The sequence below is a fragment of the Pyxicephalus adspersus genome, chromosome 8, assembly GCF_032062135.1.
Source record: "Pyxicephalus adspersus chromosome 8, UCB_Pads_2.0, whole genome shotgun sequence".
Classification (NCBI taxonomy): Eukaryota; Metazoa; Chordata; class Amphibia; order Anura; family Pyxicephalidae; genus Pyxicephalus; species Pyxicephalus adspersus.
Window position 1 is genome coordinate 31,566,736 of NC_092865.1, and position 23,356 is coordinate 31,590,091.

At 36.7% G+C, this 23,356-nt stretch overlaps 1 protein-coding gene across 1 annotated transcript; it reads right to left on the bottom strand.

Annotated features, from left to right (window-relative positions):
- Window positions 1-1,289: 1,289 nt before the first annotated feature.
- Window positions 1,290-21,482, bottom strand: LOC140336667 (calcium-activated chloride channel regulator 1-like). Its single transcript, XM_072419933.1, has 14 exons — window positions 21,324-21,482; window positions 19,939-20,076; window positions 18,986-19,136; window positions 18,357-18,465; window positions 15,629-15,812; window positions 14,373-14,600; window positions 12,659-12,880; window positions 10,897-11,077; window positions 10,088-10,194; window positions 9,004-9,225; window positions 6,630-6,900; window positions 5,850-6,014; window positions 3,510-3,740; window positions 1,290-2,900 (listed from the first exon to the last, which is right to left on the bottom strand). Exons 1-14 carry the CDS (start codon window positions 21,480-21,482, stop codon window positions 2,425-2,427), a joined length of 2,844 nt encoding a protein of 947 aa, XP_072276034.1. The 3' UTR covers window positions 1,290-2,424.
- Window positions 21,483-23,356: the final 1,874 nt, after the last annotated feature.

Consider the following 23,356-nt stretch of genomic DNA (forward strand, 5'->3'; position numbering starts at 1 on the left):
AAGTTTATCATGCTTACTGAGGCCCGTAGAGTCTGTGATGTAGCTCATGGGTTTATGCAATTTCACAGCAGTTCATGGTCTTGGTGTGAATTTGCTGAGATATCTGTTCCTGGGAATATTGGTAATTGTTGAATATGTTCCACTTGTATGGGCTGTCCCAAACCCTTGTGGGGAATATTTTCTGCATGGGTGGATATACCATCCATGTTTTAAGGCTGCAGGAGATGTGTGAGTATTGTCTGTTTTTTACAGTTTCGTTTGTGAAAAGGCGTATTGTTATGGTCCTAGAGAAAAGAGTGGCAGGCTTTTCCTGGTCCACTTGACTAATATATGGGTCTTCACCTGTGGAGGTGGAACACATGTTGCCAGTTATTGAAGCAGCATTATGGAGCCAGAAACTTAATGTGATTCCAGAATTGCAAGGGAACAGAACTGCAGTAAATGTGAGTGTGCTCTATCATATGGAAAGTGACTTGGTACTGTTTTAGTCAGTCAGGGACTGACAAAACAAATACAATCATTCACATGTAAAAATACATCTAATTTTAAATTTCCTGTCCGTCCCACCCCCCCATGCAAGCACACCCCCTCACACACTTCACCTCCCCAGGCAGCATCTGCATCCCCTATCCTCGCATCTCCAATGCTCACATGCCTGGATGTGAGACTATGGGAGGCACATGCCAGGCATCGCCAACGGGATGCCTATGCTGGCCAGGCATCACCAAGTGGACCTAAATGCCGGGCCGGCATCGCTAGAGGATACTGCAGGCTCATGAGGACCAGGTAAGTCTTCAATTCCATCCCGAGTGTGGCTTGGGATTACCATTTTCTGTAAAGAAATTTCACCCAAAGCCACATTTGGGATTACCGCCAGGGGGGTAATTGGGTCCAGCACCGTCCTGGAATTCTCCATCATCCCGGCATGGAGCAAGCACTGGGCGCCGCCATCTTCTTCCGTCTTATTTCTTCTTCTGGCTACATCACTGCAGAGGTGCGAGATCAGGTGACACAGCCTTCTGTAAACTGGAAAAAATGCAATTTTGCATGCATCTCTTTCCCCTCATTGAAGGAAAATGCCTCTGGGATGCATGATGTACCGTATTTTTTGCCGAATAAGACGCACTTTTTCTTCCCCAAAGGCGGGGGGGAAAAGTTAGTGCGTCCTATACGACAAATGTGTTATAAAATAATTAAAATAATATACTCACCCAATACCCAATCCTGCGTGTGTCTCTGGCTGCATGCAGCGTGTGTCTCTTCTCTCCTCTGCCAGCACCGTGTCTTCTGTCAGAGCGAAAGAAGCCGGCACAGCGCCACCTGCTGTTCCCTGTCCTAACTGCCGTACAGTGGAAAAAAAGCACAGAGTGATCAGAAGGGGAATTTGAATGACAGAGTGATCAGAAGGAGAGTTTGAATGACACAGAGTGATCAGAAAGGGAATTTGAAAGGCAGACAGTGATCAGAAAGGGAATTTGAATGGCACATGAGTGATCAGAAGGGGAATACCGGTATGAATGGCACACGAGTGATCAGAAGGGGAATAATCTTTCAGAATCTTTTTTTCTAGATTTCCTCCTTTAAAATTGGGTGCTTCTTATATTTCGGAGCGTCTTATAGGGCGAAAAATACGGTATGTATCTCAGGAGGCTCTGCAATAACATTTAGTGGCGACCAAGACAGAATAAAAGGGGCTTCATCCATTTTTCTTTCTTTTTTTTTTTCTTTTTTTTTCTTTTTACAGCTGTTGCAGAAAAAAAGAATAAACATTTTAGATTAGGTCCACTTTAGGTAAGCCAGTTAGATGCTCAGCATTTTCTTTTTTTTTTTTTTTGCTGGCATTGCTGCATTAAAGATACAGTGGCTGCTACATGTCCATTTAACTGGAAGCCTGCTATCTTGTATTTGGACCATACTGTCACACCATTGCTATGAACAATCCCAGAACAATAATGGCATATAGTAACCACATAGACCAATATATGTCTTCATATGTCTTCTTGCATATTAACTGCACGTTTTGTTTTACTACATTATGTTCTGTCAGTTTTAACATTTTTATATTTTTCTAAGATCGTCTTATTACATTTGAAACAGGATGAGTGATTATGAGATTCTTACTGGAAACTATCAAAAACAACTCCTCCACTTGTTACAATGAATACATTTAATAGACTGACAATGAACAGTTGGGTTGAGATAGTTTATTTGTTTTCCATTTCATCTGCCTGACTTCCCAGCACAAATAATGACTAAAATATATAACACTGTTTCATTATAGCATAAAATAAAGCAGAATAATTTTTGAGTAAATTTATGATATGTTTTGGCTTTAATTAATTACAATATTAATATCTAGGTTCATGTTACAGCTGTTAAGAAAATGTTGATAAATGTGCTGATCACTTATGTTCCATGTTTCAGCTATCTTCTACATAATTTTACAATGCACACAGTAATGCATACAATTATACAGATTAGAACTGCTGCTGAACACACTATTGCGGTTATGATGGAAGGATTAAGTTGATTAGTATTTTCATTTGGTGTTTTAGTAGTAAGGACAGTCATTATAATATTATCATGTTTTGTTGAAAACTGAGCAGTTGTTGCTGGTTCCGTCGGTGATGTTGAAGCTGCCTCTGGTGTTGGAGGAATGAAGAGAGCTGCCTGGGCAATATTTGAAATGTCTGATTTCTGAGAAGCATCATCAATAGCAACTAATGCAAAATACAAGATCGTTCCATTTGAAATCAATACATTTTCTGGAACAAATGAAAATGATTCCTTTGAGCCCGCTAACTGTGGGTTGACACTGGTCATATTAACTTGATATGACCCATCAAAGCTGTCTCTTAAATCTTTAGGGCTGGTGCTCATTCTTAAATCATACTGTGAAGCTGAAAAGAAAAAATAGTCAAATTAGATTCTGAAATCACAGCAGATTTGATGTTTGGGTCACATTCTATGTCATAGCAATAAAAACTACAGAAGTTCTAACTCTTCTCCACTCTACACAACCTATAGTTTGTTAGCTATAGGTCAGCTCTATTGCAGCACTTCCTTCTTCAAAGCGACCTTTTGTGCACACCTTTTCTTTTAACAAATCATCTACCAAAACCTAAAACATGCAAAATTAACTTATAAATAAAATTATCCTTATCGTTATCTCTGGGTGTGACATCAGTGTCCATCCTGCAAGAAATTCAGAACAGGTGAAATATCGAGGGAAGATACTCCAGTCTCTAGTAAAAGCATCTTCCAGTGAGACTTTTCCTGTTCTGTGTCCCCTGAAATCTTCCTAGTAGAAGTAAGATTCACCTATATGCTGGAAAAATATCATGTGTGAAGAGTAAGAGGCCTTACACTGTATAAGTGGACCTTCATCTATTTATACCATTACCAATATGTACACTAAAGTATTTACATATTTAGAACATGCACTATAATAAATCTCTAGTTAAAAAACCTAGACCATCTTTATTGGAAATAGAAAAAAGTCTGCTTACCGCTTCCTTCATCCAAATCATTACCGGTTGCTGTCCAGGACAGATGAATAGATCCATTTTCTATTTTAGCATCTAAATCTGATATCTTTTCAGGTTTGAAGATATCTTCTTTCTGATATAATGAAGCATTAGTCACCTCAAATGCGCCACCAGAGGCTGTTCTAACGAATTCCCCCAGGTCAAGACCATCATCATCAACTGTTGCCCTTGAAGGATTTAGTGTGATTATGCCTGTGATTTTATTATAGATTAGAAAACAGAAATAACAGCATATTTTATAGTTATAGGCAGTCAACCTCAGCATTGAAAATAGTTTTCTTTTAATATTATATCCTGAATCATAAGAAGATAAAATAATGAACTGATAGAATTAGTTTCATTACCGTAACAAATCTGGAGGAGTAAGTCTGCTAAATATTTAGGAGTGCAAATACTATTCTGGTGTCCCACTATGCATGCAAAAATTATTCCTACAGTAATACCAATTATGTAATTTCAGACATTGGGAATGGTAGTCTAACTGCAGGAGGCTGAGAAATGTATAGCACCAGAGAGGGCATTAATAAAAAAGCCCAAAGCCCCAAAACATGGCATCATTTTCCTTTGTGTATGAGAAAAAAGGACAACAACCATCAGTATAAGAACCTGTTTAGAAATGGCCTGTTTAGTAAAAACTTTTGACAAAATGACCTTATCTGTAAATTATGAATGAACTCAAAATTGTTTTACCCTCCTTAGTGGTAATCCTGAGTGTGAATCCGAGTAAATTATCCATACCAAAAGCGGTAACCCAGAGCCACACTTGGGGTGGAATTGCCAGGGAGTTTAAACAGCTTACCTAGTAAGTGGTGCTGGCAGCGTCCTCCATGGATGCCCGGCATCTTCTTCCCCTGGCGATACCAGCCGGCATCTGTGTAACTTGGCTATGCCCTGCTGGCATCTGCGTCCCCGGAGTGTGAACGTTGGGGACGCAAGGCCAGACGAAGCAGATGCTGGCCGGGAAATTGTGTGCTAGAGTGTGGTTGGGGACGGGACCGTGCAGCTGGGAGGTGGGACCAGGCAAGAAATTTAAAATACTAAGTACCATGTAAACATTTAAAAATACATACCGTATTTTTTGCCGTATAAGACACACTTTTTCTTCCCCAAAACTGGGGGGGAAAAGTTGATGCATCCTATACGACAAATGTATTATAAAATAAGTAAAATAAGATACTCACCCGATACCCGATCCTGCGTGTGTCTCTTCTCGCTGGCTGCAGCGTGTGTCTCCTCTCCTCTCTGGCTGCAGCGTGTATCTCCTCCTAGCTGCAGTGCAGAGCGAAAGAAGCCGGCACAGCGCCCCCTGCTGTTCCCTGTTCTAACTGCCGTACAGTGGAAAAGAAGCACAGAGTGATCAGAAGGGGAATTTGAATGACACAGAGTGATCAGAAAGGGAATCTGAAAGGCACAGAGTGATCAGAAAGGGAATTTGAATAGCACATGAGTGATCAGAAGGGGAATACCGGTATGAATGGCACATGAGTGATCAGAAGGGGAATAATCTTTCAGAATCTTTTTTTTCTAGATTTTTCTCCTTTAAAATTGGGTGCGTCTTATATTTCTGGTATATATATTTAAAATACGGTAATATGATTACCACCAGGGAGGTTAAATTAAAGTTAAATTCCATAACTCTGAAGATGCCAATTACACAGTAATAAGATGTTCCTCCTCCTTGGTGGTGAAGTAGAGTAAATACAAGAAAACCTAAAGCTGCATACACACATGATCAATATTTGTGGCTGGAAACAATTTCTAGTGGTTGTTCCAAGCGTCAGTACAAAGAACAAGTGCTGTACAGACAACACTGTTCTGTTCAGTGGAAAGAGGAGGACGTAGAAAAACCTTGAGCCACCCCACTCTGTGTGTTCTCCATTAGGAAACAACATGTGGACATTCTTGTCATCACTTTGCAGGATGGCATGATTAGGGATTGGCAGGATTACTAAACAACATTGGGGGACAGATGTACAGATGCTAGATAATAAATGTTCATCTCAGACAATGAAACCACTTCAAATCATTTCATCTCAGGAAATTATCTGGTATGTGTTCCAAGCCTAAAGCTGAATCTTTATTCCAAGATTGGGTTATTCCCAAATATATCAAAGCAACATCAGTGCAGTTTTTTTTTTTTTTTTGCATTTTGAAGCTACTGCAGTCCAATGCATCAACTTTCAAGCAGAAGTTTGAAAGCATATAATAAAGCCTGGTTTTCAGGGATCCTATTTCTATTCTAGATTGAAGGTAATGGATAAGAAGTAGTTTACCATACAAGTAAATAAAAGGTAAATTTACCATTTTCTACATAACCAGGAACATACAGTGCACGACTTTGGGGCAATGTCAAACGGCTTCTACCCTTCACTCCTTCAACCCGCACTCTTAGGCTGTGTCTTCCATCATTCTTAAATGCAGTAAAGTATTTTGAGTATACTCCATCGTTCTTCACAATATCAGCACCTAACATATAGGAACAGACAAATGCAAGAGAATGTAAGAAGCAGCCTACTGAAACCTAATGCTTCAGATATGGATAGATGCTGGCAGGCTAAATCACTTGTTAATCTATAGAAAGTATTTGTGTTTAGATTAACGTCTCATAACTCAATTAGTTGGGGTGATATCTCTGAACTGTTCATTGTTGTATGTGAGTTGAGGGTTGTGTTTGGTTGATTCATAAGCAGAAATTCAGCAACAGAACGAGGCGATATCAAGACATTGGGCCTGATTTATTACAGCTTTCCTAGACTTGAAAGGATTCACTTTCATCAGTGAAACGGGGTAATCCAGCAAACCTAGAATGGATTTCTTAAGTCATTTGCTATTTTGTTAGCAAATGTTTTTAATCCTGGACCTGATCTATTTCAGGTTTTGATGGATACCTCAGCTTCTTCTGCAACCTTGCAGAGCTTTATTAAATCAGGCCTAATGAGTAAAAGGGATCAATGCCTATTGAAAGTGCCGGGTAAAATGGAATGTTGACAATCTCAGAGGTACAAATTTTAAAATAAACCCTTTTATTGATGATGGGGTTCAGGAAAACCAATCTGTTTTGGGAGTCTACTAAACACTTACCTGCTCCATTATCTAGTAACTCCAGAACAAAGGGCGCTCCAGACACTGGTTCAATTATCGCTGTGACGTTCGCTCCTTTCACTGGTAACAAACCTTGACTTACTGATGCATAGACCACCATTGGATAAGGGAAATTATTTTTGTCTGTGTTCATATGGGCCTTTACAGTAATTGGAGGTACGTTTTCATCAGCTGCTTTTGAATTCACAATTAATCCTATGGATTGACTTGAAGTGAAAATATTGCAGATGACGTAGATCCATTGTCCATTCTACAGAGAAAGAAAGACTAGGTTTATTAACTATTTCCGAAACTGTTTACTATAATAATTCAGAGCTCCATTAAAAAAAATCCATGAATTAAGAATTGATTTGAGAAGATTGTATCAAAAAGAGTAGGGCAGTTCATTAATTTAACTATAGGATTCTTTTGTACTTGGGTCACACTCTTTCTCTGTGCATAAGTCTGCATTGTCAGAGAAATAAAGCAAAAAAATATTGCAGAACAATATTGCAGCTCACAACAAGACCCAGTCCAATTTGAGAACATATACATATGTTGGGGACTTTGCTGGGGAAATGCTGCCATATTTTTTAAAATTATATTAGGGATTTTTTTTTACCACTCCATTTCATTTGAAACTTATTTTCACTATATGGATAGATATATTTAAAAGAAAAAGTTCACTTTTTAAATTTTTTCTTTCTTCACTTGTTAATTATTTTCACAATAAAGGTTGATTTAATGAAAAGTAACACTTTTTAGATTTTTATTTTACATTATGAAACACTCCTTCCCTATACTATTTCCTTTTTTTCTCTCCCTCTTCATATATTCTGTGTAATATGAAGTTTATCACTATAGAGAATGTTGGAAAAGATGGTGTAACTCTATAGAAAATGAATATAATGGTGTATTTTTTAGATATAATGTAGTTATGAATAGAATTAATTACATCAGACTAACACCTTGCCATTAATTAAATGTAATTAGTTATTGTAAAAGTATTAATGGTTTTGTTTTTTCTTTCTTTTTTCTCTTTTTTTTATTAAGGAGGAATATGTATAATTTGTCATTGTCATTTTAAAAAATGAAAATTTAATAAAGATATTGGAAGAAAATATATTAAAGATTAACTTATTTATGTGTTATGAAAAGGAACAATGCAGCAATGTATTCCTTTATTTATTATACAATCTTAAATTGGATCTGCTTTATAATAGACCAGTGTTTCTCAACTAGGGTTCCTCCACAGGTTGGTAGGAGTTCTTTGAGCAATGAGCAGTTTCAGTTCAGTTTACCACATTCCAGTGAACTTTTTGGCTATCTGTAAGGGTGTCAGCCTTCCCAATGACCAGCACTATAGGGGGCATTCTTTCGACTAATAACCACAATAATGTACTGTGGTTATAGTTATTATAGCAGGGGTTCCCTGAAGATCAGAGATTGATTTCCAGGGTACCCCCATGTCAAAAAGGCAGAGAAACACTGTATTAGACACTGGAAGATTGCTTTTAGCACTTCAAATTTTGGTTTTGTATATTGCCAAAGAAATTACATAAACATTATGGGCCCATTACTCTGGATGCAGAGTCAGCTGTATAAACCTTAAACTGTTCTGAGCGGAACTTTAGGTTGTAGATAAGTTTATCATGCTCCAATAATCCTGCTGTGCCCTTCTATAAAAGCACATTTAGTTCTGAACCAGTGATGCCACTAGAAACCAACTATTCTGTTGGAGTTAAAAGCCACACTAGTCATCCTATAAACCTCATTTAAAATAGTGTCGTAAAACCTTAAAGCAGCATGTTGGAAAAAAATAGAACATTGCTGCAGCCTCACTTTGCAGGGGACAGATTAGGGGAAATCCCTAGGCCCTGGAATTGGTATCAGGAGCTGCTTCAGCCAAGTGTCCTGGGCTTCAGGCATAAAGCTACTTCTTCCAAGAAGACATCAGAATTTTTACTGCTTGCATTTATGGAAATATAATTGCAAAGTACAAAAACTGCCATTCCCTGTAGCAGACACACTGAAATCCTTGTATGCTGTTCAACCTGTGCATAAAATATAATGTACACATCTTTATGGTACTGTAGTAAAAATAGTATTACCATTATCTCCCTAGAAGTAAGGAAGGGGGTAGGCAGAATGGAAAAGGCCAAAGCATTATGCATTTTGGCATTCTGCAACATTTCACAATGAACGTGATATCTGTGGGTGACCTGGATGTCACGCATAACTTATCTAGTGATGTGTCAGCCTTACCAGTAGAAGAGTAAACCAACTAGAAACTGTTTCTTTATGTTATTTGGACATTTTTACATCAAAACTGAGTCTTGTTGTGATCACTCAATGACGTACACATATAGTTTACCTTGGCTGTTCCCGGAATTTCAAGCCTTGATGATCTAGAAGTTGTGTCACTGGTAAAATGAATTGACGTATATATCCGTCCTTTTGGGTCTTGTAACGTTATATTTGGTATTGCCCTTTCCCAAGTAACAACAAAGAATGTATAATTTCCTATTGTGCTGTCAATGACAATATTGCCATTTAAACAGTCTGTTTGGTTTAAGGTTGCGGCCCTGCTTTCCAGCTGAAAAAAACACATTTATAAAAAACTGCAACATATATACATGCAATGGTATTAACAAAGAGAATAAGAGATAGCAATCACTAATCAAGACACATGAGTCTTTAGCCTGATATTTAGTATAGTAGTCTGGTATGCTCCTGGCAGGTGTAAATCCTTTGTGAAATCCCTTTTGCTTTTTTGCTTTGTGTGATTATCAGTAAAATGAAAACCATACTGTAATATTATAAACAGCATGGCAAAAGCTAAAAAGCAGCATTTTTGCTCAGAGCAAGCATTAATTACGCTATTTGTATGGAGTCAGCACTTCCAGTAATTCTAAGCCCAGATATTTGGTTTTTTAAGCATTAAAAAATACTCCTTAAGCATTCCCTGGTGGGATTCTGGCAGATCTGTGTGTTTTGATGGCAGTATTTTATTCCGACCAGAGAATGTCAGGTTCCTATTTTATAAATAGAACCGTTCAAAATATGAATATTATTTAAAAAAAAGAACATCAAACTGTCTAAAAGCTAAGCCCCTGACAAAGTATTTATAGTATAAAGAGGGGGGCTGAGGAACCTCTGCAATCACATCCCAAATGGAAAAACATGTGTTTTTTCCATTAGGTAACGATAAAGTATGGGCAGCCAGCAAGGGGTAGTTTGAACTTTCTTACAGATCCCCCTGACTCTTGCTAGCAATCTGATGACACTTATGTTCAGGGGCTTTGCAATTTATTTAGTATACTCAAGCAGTTCCTTTTTCAAGCTGACAAGATATTTTTATTCTGGTGGCCATACTTTGCTTCTCAGTAAAAAAAAAAAAAAAAAGTATATAAAACATTTATGCATATAATTAAAGCCATATTTTAACATTAAATTACCTGAATAGCTTGCTGTGAAATATCCCCATTTTCAAAGGAAATTCCTGAAAATGCATCAATCAGTGATGTGGTGTCAACCTTATCATTAGCTGAGAATTCTTGTCCTCCTGCAAAAAAATATTGTTGTTAAACATCAGCTAATAATTAACAACATATGTAAATAGTATTGATAAAAAAAGGAATACTTGAATATTCAGAAAGAACAATTCCCCATGTTGTTTAAAATATCCCTAAGAAGGGAATCCAAGCTCCCACAGCTAACCATATTGGTAGTAGATCCTCAACTCTGGCTTCATCAGGAAACCTCTGTCAAGTCTATGAGTAAAAATGTCCTTTCTTCTGTCACATGGGTAAACCTTGTAATATGGACAGCTCCTCGATTAATATTAATTACATTTATTGACCCCTAAAATAATTTGTAAACCTTTCTGAAGGTAAAAACTGCAAGGTGGTAATACTAATTATTTTCTAAATTTTACACCTTTAGTTGTGGGGAGAATAGTAAGACACTAAATATATTCTAATTATATTCTAAATTTTACCTTCAGTTTTGGGTAAAATAGTATGCTTCTATCTGATATTTAGCTATACCAAATAGCTGCAAAATGAGCTGCTCCAAAAGTTACCTATGACTATAAAACATGTATAACTCAGAATAAAAAAATGTTTAAATATATCTTTGTTTGCTTGGCCCATATATTCGTAGAAATCTCAATGAATAGCACACTGTATTATGAAATTTATGCTGAGTATGAACTGTGAAATGTTGTGTTTCAGGTCTATGGGTCCATAAAAAAAAATTGCTTCACCTGTATTATGCACTACATCCAAGAGCGATTTTGTATAATCTGGTCCCAGAGTTATAAAATGGATGATAGCTCCACTTTTATTTATATCAGGGTAACACAGAGTGGTGTCAAAGTTATCTTCTCCATCTGATAACAGAACTATTTCAGTACCATATGAAGATCCATCAAATTTTGCATTTACCTAAATTTAGAATGAGAAAATAATAATTTACAATATGGTGGTGATAAAAGACTTTCAATTGAAAACCATACAAGCAATAAAGTTGCAGTTAAAGCAACTAAACTCACCTTTCCTTGCTCCATCACTGGCATTGACATCTTCAACTGGTGTTCTTCTGGGATCGGATATTTGGCCATCCTGATTGGCTAGGTCAAATTGATGTAACTCCTGTGCATGCACATAGGAGTCCATTCATTCCCGGCAACCAGGATTGGTGGGACCGCATTTAACAGAAAATTGTGAACAGGCAGGTAAGTATGCTTTACTGCAGAAGAGACATAGCTTGTTCCCTCTGCAGTATAGAGCTACCTGCTTGCATTGTTTTTAGTTTAGTTCTGCTCTAAACGGTCACACCACCCAAAAAAATTAAGCCTACAAAAGCATTTAATACGTTTTCAGGTCTCCAATGGTTGAGATCTCAACCCAAACCCTTCATGCAACCCCAGAATCTGAAGTTCTTACTGTCTTCCTCTACTCTCCAAAGATTGAATTGAACTTTTTTTTTAATGACTATATCAGGTAGGAAGCCCTGAAGTGTGTATGTTCATATTAGGCCACTGCAATGAACAAGTGGGTGAAAAGCCTTACTACCATTCATAAGCCTTGATGAAGATTTTCAAGCAGTTTTGACCACAGCTGGGGTTTTTCCAGGGGAACGGTAATATCTAGTGAACTTGTACCATACTAGGCACGTCAAATCAGCAGCTTCTCGTCATATGTTCTACAGAAGTAGTAACTGATGTCTGGTACAGCAATGTACTCCTTATACAAAATGCTGGAAACATATTGGGATAAAGTTATGGATTCTGTCACACAAAGCAATGCTACATTTGAACCTTGAGACAGGTAATGTGACAGATGGACAGCAAGGTCACCACTTTAGCCAAAAATACATCTTAGGTGCTGTAAGGTTGCTGTAACACAGAATAAAGCCGGACCTGATCACATCCTAATCATGCGCTTGCTTTTGTGAATTTCTGTATATTTACTCTACATAAGAAATCTTGGGTGACAAGATATTCCTATAGTGTTAACAAATCTGTCTAATTGTGTCACCAATTTCCTGTAATATGTAACTGCCGCAATGATCATCAGATTTCTCTCTGATACAGAATGTCCAACTTGATGCACTCTTCAGCTAAGTTTTAAATGTTTTATGGGGGGGGGTGCAGGAGGCCAAGTTATGCTGGATTTCAAAGTGGAAAGCTACATCCAAAATCTTGCACTGCAGACCACCTCTAAAATTTCACGTTTGGGTGAATTGTCACTTTAAAACCTTACACAAATGACACAAAAGTATTTTGCCATGAATGAAGAGAGGAGGTTTCCAGTGGTGTCTCCTTGGTGAATGAAGCATTACTTTTCTGGTCTTCTCAGGTCTCTGTTCAAGTTTACCACTATGTCTGAATATTACCAAATGACTTTCACTGTAAAACCTACACATGTAATATGTCTGTTGTTTAATTAATACCTATATTCAAACAATTCCGAATAATAATAATTAGGATAGTAGTTATCAGTAGTGGTTATTCAGAATATTACCTCAATGCCCTTCAGGACTCCTAAACATATATTTGTTCCTCCATATGCTGATTTTGGAAGAAAGGATTTCAAAGCCTCTCGATCCTGATAATTTTTAATTTGTTTCAGTGGAGTTGCAATCTCACTAGTAGATGAGAATCTGACAATGCCAACATAAGATCCGGCTTCTACAATCTGCATGACAAAGATCTCTGCTGCTTGGTATAATCGCTGAATACGATTCTGCAAAACATTAGGAAGTTATTCAAATATTTCAACAAAGAATAGTAAGATATAATTATAATATGGGTGTCTGCAATGCATATATGGGTGCATTTTTAAATTATTTCCCTGGCTCTTCCATTTTAGATACATCATTTACTATTTGACTGCTGTGCTCCTTTGATAATTGGCTATGAGGTGGCAGATTAAGTCTTAGTTTTATTATGCATTGAAATGAACAATGCATTGGGATCGGAAGGGCAGTGAACAATCCAACAGCTGAATTGGTGGGAAAAAATTATAAATACAGACTAAAGAGTTTTTTTATGCAGGGTTTAGGTCAAAGCAGTCTTTTTGGAAAAAGATAACTTGAATTCCAACAAATAAAATATTGTTTTTAAAATGTTGATAAAACATTGGGCACATATAAACCAGGCTCTAACCAAGCTCTTAAAAACACTAAATTTCAGCTTTAAATATATGCAAACTCAATCACTAAACTATACATTTTATTATGCCAACATGAATTCAAAGGCTGTTTAAAAATGTTTCATCTGCATTTTTTAATTTTCAAAGTTCTTTTTTATGAATATTTCAAATATAAATGACAAATTCAGGTAAATTGAACAATAGGAAGGGGTTATTAGGAGTCTTATTACAAAGGGTAACCAAAATATTGTAATTAATCTGAATTTTTAATTAAAATAACACCTTGTAATTCTGCTATGAAGGTCGTTGTCCAGGTACGTCTTGTTATAGCATGAAAACTCTGTCCCTATCTCCCAATTGTTGCCCTGCATGACCACCCAAGACTACAAAGGCCCTGCCCAAGCATTTTACATTGAATCTTTTACTGATGCAGGACAGTGTGCATGAACACATAAAGTGGCATACACAATTACATGCAAAACATCATGCAAGACAAATCCAAAAGCATAAATGTGCTGATATCAAGATATATTCTAGTATTTACCAGCTGCAAAAAAATTAAATTAATGTTTTGATTTTAATGACTACCTTGTTGCATTCGTTTTTTATCTTTTATATCTGATAGTTGTTCAGCTTTACTGTACAAAGATTGCACGTTGTATCATCAAAAAATGTAGATTTATATATTTATTCATATTTTAGATACATTTGCACCCAATACATAAAGCCTAATAACAGCATATAAACTTTTAATATGGTCCAGTGACCATTTAAATACATCATTTTATATTAGAGTAAAAATGGGCTAACCTGGGAATTTAGTAATAATCCATTAAAAAATGCATGACTGTGAAATGGTAGGCCAGTTAAAGCAAGCATGAATGACTTAAGCTATACCTGATCACATATGCAGATTCAGTTTTACAGTCAACTGACTGATTTAAAACTCCCAATGTGTCTGATTTCTTATTCTAAAGCAGAACCCCACTGCTTTTATGGAGCCCAGACTGGGGTAGGACAAGTTATTGCATGAAATCCATCAAACAAAGCAACGTATGAAATACAATAAGAAATAGTAACTTACAAATGTTCCCATACTTCCAGAAACATCAAGCACCAGAGTGATCACTCTGTCTCTAAACTGTATTAGTGAGATTGAGGGAACAGGAATATTGGAGTTATTGATTGGAAAAGTGGAATTAAAATCAGTGGAGTTTATAATGACGTCCCACGTACTGCGAGAATTGCACATTCTGTTCTGTAGTGTTGGGGCTTCAATGTTATGATTACTGGCATTACAAAATTCAAACACCTGTAAAAAAAAACTAATACAATTATCTGAGCAATACAATCACTTATTTCTAGTAAAACAGGAAATTACTTCACTACCAGGAGAATTACGTCTCCTTGTTTCCAGGTAGCCAAACACTAGGGAGAATTTTAAAATTATCTGTTAAGTCACAGCACCAACTACTAGCATAGCAGAGGCTAATAAAGCCCCTGGCCCTTCAAGTTTGCCCCAGCCCCCAGGATGAAAAACATGCATGCCATGAGCACAATGACCATCATAACACAGCAGAGAATGCACACTGCAGCAAGTATGACACAGACCAGTATAAACCCTGTGGGATCCCCCATGTAAGGTGACATGGTGCATTTTAAAAATAAAAGTTTGAAAGTTTCTATTTCAAGTCAATTTAAAGAAAATCTAAAAAGCAAAAGTACACTTTCAAGCATGAGTGACACAAAATGTGGTTTGAGTCATATTTGCTGTAATGAGCTAAAGACTAGAAATGAGATAAAGAACCTCATTTCCAAGGGTCCTAGTTATTACATCATACTTGTTCTTCAAAAGCCGAAATGGTTTTGGAAGCAGAGTCTGTCTGCAATATGGAGTGGTTCTTTGGTTTAGGACTAACTCTTTTTCTAAAGGTGTCAATAATTGATTTGGAATAGATGTTGGAATGGAATAACGGCTCCCACAAACTATAGTTATATCCCCAGCCTTGTTAGCTAACACCAGAGAATGGAAAAATAGAAACAAATTACAAAATACCTTTAAGCTTATGACTTTCAGAATGATAAAAAAAACAACATTAAGATAATTCAAAGACTTTAGACCAAGGAACAAGTTGAAATGATTTGGAAACATTAACATCTTTAAAACTTGAAAAGATACTATAATAAATTAGTTACACTATTTTTTTTACTATATAATTACCAAATCTTAAAAGACAAGTCGACTTTATAGGACAAGTTCAACTGTACAATAAGTACAATTTGCAGTTTTGTCTTTTATTGATATAAAGATACAACACAAAGTAGTGCAGCAGTACTTACTGATGGTAAAGCCTGAAGATACATTATAGACTGTTTGACAAACTGGTTCTTGTCAGGCACAAACATGCACCCCTCTTCATAGAGACCAGTGTTAGAGTCAAAATAGCATGCACGCATGTTGCAGGAACCTCCTTGACATTGGTCCGTCTTTTTTATGTACACACCAAGAATGTCACGGGAACATCTAGTACAAGGAAATTATAATAGATCATGAAACCCATTCCCTAGACCCACTGTCAGCCTTATAAAATATTATGCTTATAACTAGGACTGTATCTATCATATTATCCCCCAAGGGCAGGAAAGGACCAAATGGTTCTTTCATGTTAGGGACAATTTCCTGTGGACTATGAAATATGAACCACACAAGGAGCACCAAAGAATGGGAGTGAGCTATGGTAAGAAGTAGGTGTTAGAGAATATTGTAACACTTCTTTTCACACACACATATGTATGTATATATAAATATATATATATTTAAAAGGGTGAAAGTAATGTATGAATTGTGAATAATTAATTATGTACATGCTGATTCATTGTTATTTATTAATATAGGGCCAACATATTAGTCAGTACCTTACAAGATCTACCGTTATGTCCCTCAGAGAATCTCACAATCTAATGTCTGTAAAGAGTGAAAAGCCTAAGCTCCTTTAGTAAATCAACCCCCTAGCATTGGTAATGGCCTGTAGAGCAAATACCCCCTGCTTCCCTCCAGTCTGGTCCTCCACTGGCATGCATGAAAGCTTGAGGTAGGAGTGGCCAACCTCAAAATTGTTATATATTTTTTTTCCTTCTACACCAGTGGTCACCAACCCATAAACTTATGGGCTTCAGACCGCGCATGTGCAGGGAGCCGTGTGTCCCCCATAGTGATGTCATGATGCCAGAACCCACCCACTCTCCAATCGCAAGTCCAGAGACACAACCCGCCCACCACTCTGAGCCTGCAATCCGTACGGAAGACATGGTCTGTGGCTCTGGCCAGTGCGCCCCCCAAACGATGTCCTTCTCCTGACGACCACTAAAGTTTTCTTATAGACCAGGGGTCTGCAACCTGGGGCTCCGGAGCCGCATGCGGCTCTTCAGCCTCCTTGTTGTGGCTCCCTTCAGCTGCCGCGGGGAGATCTCTGATGGGGGATCCCCTTCCTCCCAAGACACTACGGAGGAGGGGGATTCCCTATCCGGTGTTCTAATGAAAAAAATCTACCAGTGAAATAAATCCACCACGGGGCGTGTACAAATGGGTGTGTACAATGACATCCCCCTCCTTTGAACCCCAATTCCTCTGGAATGGGGAGATGTACAAAACCAAAAATGTAGGTGCAAGTGGGGGACACCTGTGACTAACACCCCCTAAAATTTAATTGTTAGGCTATCATCAGAACATAAAGAACTCTGCCCATCAAAAAAATCTACCGTTACACATTGCTGGAGGCACCTGAACCCCAATTTCTCTGGAACAGGAAGGAGGGAACAGGTGAACAAAATTAGAGGTGCAAGTGGGGGACACCTGTGGCTAACACCTCCTAAAAACTCCACCCATCAAAAAACCCCTACCCTGTTACACATTGTTGGAGGCTTCTAGCACCTAAACCCCAATTTATCTGGAAACGGGGGTACAGGTGAAAAAAATTTGAGGTGCAAGTACGGGACACCTGTGGCTAACACCTCCTAAACATTCATAAAAACTCCGCCTATCAAAAAAATCTACCCTGTTACACATTGCTGGAAGCATCTAGCATCTGAACCCCAATTTCTCTGGAACAGGGGGGGAGGCGGTACAGGTGACCAAAATAGAGGTGCAAGTGGGGGACACTTATGGCTAACACCACCTACAATTGAATCGCTAAGGCATCGTCAGAAAATAAAGAACTCTGCCCATCAAAATAATCTACCCTGTTACACATTGCTGGAGGCTTCTAGCACCTGAACCCCAATTGCTCAAGATTGGCGGGGGTACAGGTGAACAAAATTAAAGCTGCAAATGAGGGACACCTGTGGCTAACACCCCTTAAAATGTCATCGCTAAGGCATCGTCAGAACATAAAGAACTCTGCCCATCAAAAAAATCTACCTGGAGGCTTCTAGGGGCATAGTTCAGTGTTTAATTTATTTCAAAGTAGGCCTACACATGCACAGTTGTTGTAACAGGTAAAATTAAAAAAATATTAAAACTTTGAAAGGTTTATAAACTGTGTTATGTTTTGCGGCTCCAGACTATTTTTCTTTAGTGGAAGAGGAGGCAAAATGGCTCTTTTGATAGTAAAGGTTGCTGACCCCTGTTATAGACCATCGGTTACCGACCACTGTTCTACACAACATTTGGGCATTAGTGGCTGAAATTAGCAAGAAAACTGTGGGGTTACAGAGGGTTCAGATAAGATTGAGAACTGATGGTATGTTGAGACAAAAGTCAATACAGCCTTCAAAGTTCATAAGCAATTAAACAAATTATTGAAAACTTTTCTCCTATATGGTGGTGTGAACAGTAGAAAAGTGTGTCTGTATATAAAGCAGACAGAATGCAATTCACAATAATATAATAATATTTTAGTATTTGTGTTACAACAATATTACCAAGACACAAACGGTTGAGAATGTACAAGGGTGAAATTATTTAGATGTGAAATTGTCAGCATGATGGCTTAATATAGATCTAATTACAACACTACTATATACATTTTACACATTTCTGCACAATTCAATTAAACAATAAGATGTTTACCTTGTTGCTTCAACTTTAAGGTCAGTTGAAACATAGAAAGGTTTCTCAAAGTTATATTCATCAAACACCCCCCATCGAAGGTGAGCCCATTCATGAACAAACACTCTCCCTGAAAAAAAAATGCATGTATTTATTTTCTATATGTATCAATACCAACACTTTTTTTCAATGAGCTAAATGAGGTCCAGTTTTCATTTCCCAATGACAAATGTTTCACTAGAGAGAAGGTAAAGGAAACTATTCAATATGGAGGCAGAGAAAAAAAATTGTTATAGCCTACCACTGCTCTATTGAGCTTTTTGTTTCCGACGACATAGCAAATAGTCTTCTTTTTTTGTTTTGGTAAATTGTTGTGGGTAAGTGAGGGGAAATTATGGTGCCCTGGATAACATTTTAAGTGAAATAGAGGTTCTAGATATTACCCACACTATTCAAAACTGGAAAAAAGAGGCTGGACATGCACATCAAATGCTGTGACTTGGTGCATGGCAACCAATTAAACTTTTTTGCACTGTAGTCAGAAAAAAAAGGATTTCTAACTACATACCTAAATATTTATTAAAACTAATAACTAAATAGTTGTTTTCTTGGTTATGATAAACATAGGTGGTCACCAAAGTTGTTTTTACCTCGAGGTCCATACACTGAAAGCAGATTGTCATCCAATATAAAATTTGGTGTAAAATGTATATATTTTCCTGGCTCTCCACAGCCTCCATATTGTAAAGTATATGGATCATCTCCATATTTCAGGTAAGGATAGGCAATAATAACATCTGCCTAGAGAATAAAATTAGATAGTTTGACACAAATAAAATCATTTCTGTATCAGAAAGGGATGGTTAGCACACTTAGAGTATGTAGCAATACTATTTCTATTACTTAAAACCTAATAGCATTGGATAGTAGAAATCAGGCTGGGAGTAGGGATACTGTGTCTTGTATTGATGCCACAGCTAGTGGGAGGAACTGCGGTGTTCATTAGGGGAACCGGCATCTGACAACTCCAAGGGTCAGATACCAGTGATGCCTGTACCCATGATTAATGATTAAATTAATAATTAAAAACTAAATGATTAAAAATAATTTTTCTATTATGTGTATTGTACAATTTTTGGATTCTGTTTTTCATATTTTTCATTTCATTTTTCAGTCATATTTTTTCATACTTTAGTCAGCTATTATTATGTGGCATCTGGCAATAGTTCCCTTATTGTAAGAATTTGTGACAACACAGGGATAAAACCAGATGAAAAGGGCAGAGAGTTGTCATCCTATAGGAGGATTTACCTAAAGAAAGTTCTTTTTAGGGTCATGTAATGTGATGGGTTCCAAATTGGTGACATGAACAGAAGACTGATCACTCAAAGGGTCTGATTTATTAAAACTCTCCAAGAATGGTGATATTAGATTATAAAGGGAAAACCTGAAACTGATCTGGTCTAGGATTGAAAATATTTGCTAACAAATAGCAAATGGCTTCTAGGGAATCAATTCCAGGTTTGCTGTATCACCCAGCTTTACTGGTGAAAGTGTATCCTCTCCAGAGCTGTAATAAATCAGGGTCATTGTCCTGACTTACCTTGTCATATGTCTCTGTCTTTCTTTTGGTATAGTTCTGCTTTGACCAGGTGTTTGGAATCAGTATTTTGGCACTCCGGATGAACACTCTGTTCTTTGTGGCAATAAATAGATATTGGGAGGCTTCATTCACCATGACCTATAATTGACAAATATAAAGCTAGGCACAGAAGAATCATATACCAATATGCATTTCTTTACCAATCTACTTTGGTAAAGAACTCTGATTTTCTATCAGCTGCTGGTCTTTTGTTTTTTTATTGGTATAACATTTTTATGGTAATCCTTTCACAAATAATTAACAGTCCTATTTTTCTTTTATTGCCTTGGTTCCTTTCATTAAAGGAATAATTCACCTTCTGTCATTTTTTCTATTAAAGGTTTGGTTCAGTCAAAATGTATATTTTATTTATAGGTGCAACCTGTTGGGCTGAGTCACTATAGGCTTTGTATATTTCAAGAGGGGAAACAGAATATGTTCCTGGTCAACTGGGCGTTTGGGTAAAAACCACTTTGTATCATTACATTTCAGCTTTCATTATTATATTTTCTTTAAAATAAATTAAATCTGCAGTGTGAATTCGTGACAATGATCAATAAATGTATGCAGACATGAAAACCCAAATACAAAGATTTCTCAACTTGAATCACTAAGAGAAACTAGGGATTTATTTTGTTAGCATTTACAAAAACTGAAATGACAATGATGGGTGGACAAGCCCTTCATAGTAACTTTGTTCTGCCATAGATGTCTGGACCCCATCAAATAAATACTGCAAAGCTCATATTTTAGTGAAACGCCTGATAGCCAAAGTCTTTTTGGATATGTTTCTTGGTTAATTCTCTTGGATACTTTTTATTTCTAAGTTTCTATTTTTTAAATTGTTTGAATGGAAATCAAATATATTATATGTTCTTTCTGTAATATGAAAGTACAAATACACATGTAATTGTCACAAAAAAAAAAACCTTCTTCTTTTTTATGTTTATACAATTTTAAGGGGGGTGGCAGCAATTGACAAAGGAAAGGAATGCACCACTAAGGAAATATACTAACCATGATGCACCTATTTATTTATTCATATATATATATATATATAGTAGATAGATAGATAGATAGATAGATAGATAGATAGATAGATAGATAGATAGATATGCATACCACTGAGTATGGCTCTGCTAAATCACAAACCACTGTGACCATTGCAGTACAAACAAGTACTATTCCTTTAATCTGATTTAACAATGATTTACCTGCCTTGAGTAAAATAGGATGACAGCTCTGCTATTGTGGAGAAGGCAACACAAAGCAGGGAAAATATGTTCTAATTCTTATACATAATACAAAAAGTAATAGTAGAGAATTAAACAATTTACAATGTTTACCTTAACTTTTTGTATAAGTTGCGTATTTTCAGGCAGCCCTGGGTGAATTGCTATAACGATATCTTCATATCCACCATTTTTAAGTGTAACCATGGAACTTTTTGAAGAAGAAAATGTTTGAAGTGCGACGATCACAGCAACCAACCACCACAGGTCCATTTCTTTATGATCAATGAAGTTTTACATGCTTTGGGTGTTTTATACACTCATGGGAAAGGAACTTTGCACTAATTTTTTGTTTTTTTGCTGTCACTTTTACTACTGTAGTGGGTTGTTATATATGTAGTAAAAAAGATAAAATTACAGTAATATGAATCTCTACAAACTAAGCAATTATGTAAATTCTTGGTTTCGTTTACTGGCCAGTAATGACTCACCGATCTGCCCATTGTAATGAAGCAATCTGATGAATATAACATTTTATCAGGAAAACTAAATTAGGAATTACTATTTATCCATGAACATGTGTTAGTAAAGGGATTTTTTTTCATGTACTAAATTAAGGAAAATGACACAAGCTTCATGGGTAGCGTATGAGAAAAGCCAGCCTCCAGGAAAAATATTTAACTCTTATAATTATAATATTATAACTCTTATAATATTTAACTCTTTATCCTAATAATTCCTTTCATTTTACCTTGATAATCAATTTTATTGCAGCTCATACAACTATTTGTGCCCCTCGGCAGCACCATTTCTGGGTTTGGGGGACCGATATTCCAGACGTGCCAGTGTCAACCAGTCTTCAAAGATTCCCTGGTGTCAACAGCCAATAGGAAGTGTCCATATCATATAGAGAGGGTAGGGAAAGGGGTGGGCGAGTGAGAAAAAGGGAAAATAGGGAAATATGGAATGTCATTTTAACCACAATTCTTTACTTACAGGATTGCAAATAGGATCTAATCAAAAGCAGTTTTTAACTTTGTAATAAAAGCAAATCTAGGTGGGTCATGCCTTTATTCATTTGCTAATATTTGGTAAATGCTTTCAATCCAGGACCAGATCCATTCCAGGTTTGCTGCATCACAGAGATTCCCCCATAATACTCTTTCATTTATCTTTATTGATCACATATAATTAATATAGCTGAAATCTATCCAGACATAGGAAAAACACAGTAATGCAGATTTGTATTCATTACATGCCTGCATGTATTTTCTTTTTTAAATTAAAGCAGTGTAGCTACGTGAATTCAATATAGTGTTAGTTTTTTCAAGTACCTGTTCATTTTGGTTTAGACCGGGAGAAGTGGAAGTTACATACTACTAACCATCAGCATTCTGTGTTTCATTCTACTGACTTTTGAACTTTATGTTAATGTAAGATTGTACTCACCTGTTTCTTGTTTGTAGGCCTTCCAGAATCTACTGACCTGAACTCAGAGTTACACACTAGCGACCTCTGCATTTTGTGTTACACAGTATTGACCACTGCACTCTACATCACTGGTCGCCAACCAGTGGTCCGCGATAGAAAACACGACATTATTTGAAATTGTTTTGTTTCATTGATATTAAAACAAAAAAAAAAATATTAAAAAATTCTTATATTCTGAATGACATTTTTCGCCTTAATACTACACTAAATTCACAAACTGTACTAGAGACAAAAAAAAAAGGGAGGCTCATCGTGACGTCAGTGTAATCTTAAGCTGTATGAGGCAACTGCTGCCGACCCGTACGCTTTAGTATTGTTTCCATCATAACAACAGTCACCTCCGCTCCGCAAATACCGATTCTCATCCGGTTGTTTTATTTTATTTGTTTATTTCTCAGATGTTTTTTTAGGTTTGTATGACCTTAACTGTGTATTTTCTTTAACTGTTATATTTAATGGCATCAAATAGTTTGACTCTGATAATTATCATTTCTTGTTTGGTCTTAGATTCAAATGAAATAAACCCATAATGAGTGAGAAAAAGCAAAAGAATATTTTGCATTTCTGTAGTAATACCAAAGATCAGTTGCATTATGATATTAGTAACAATACTAATACTTCACTTAACCAATCAATGAATGAGAGCCTCTACAGTC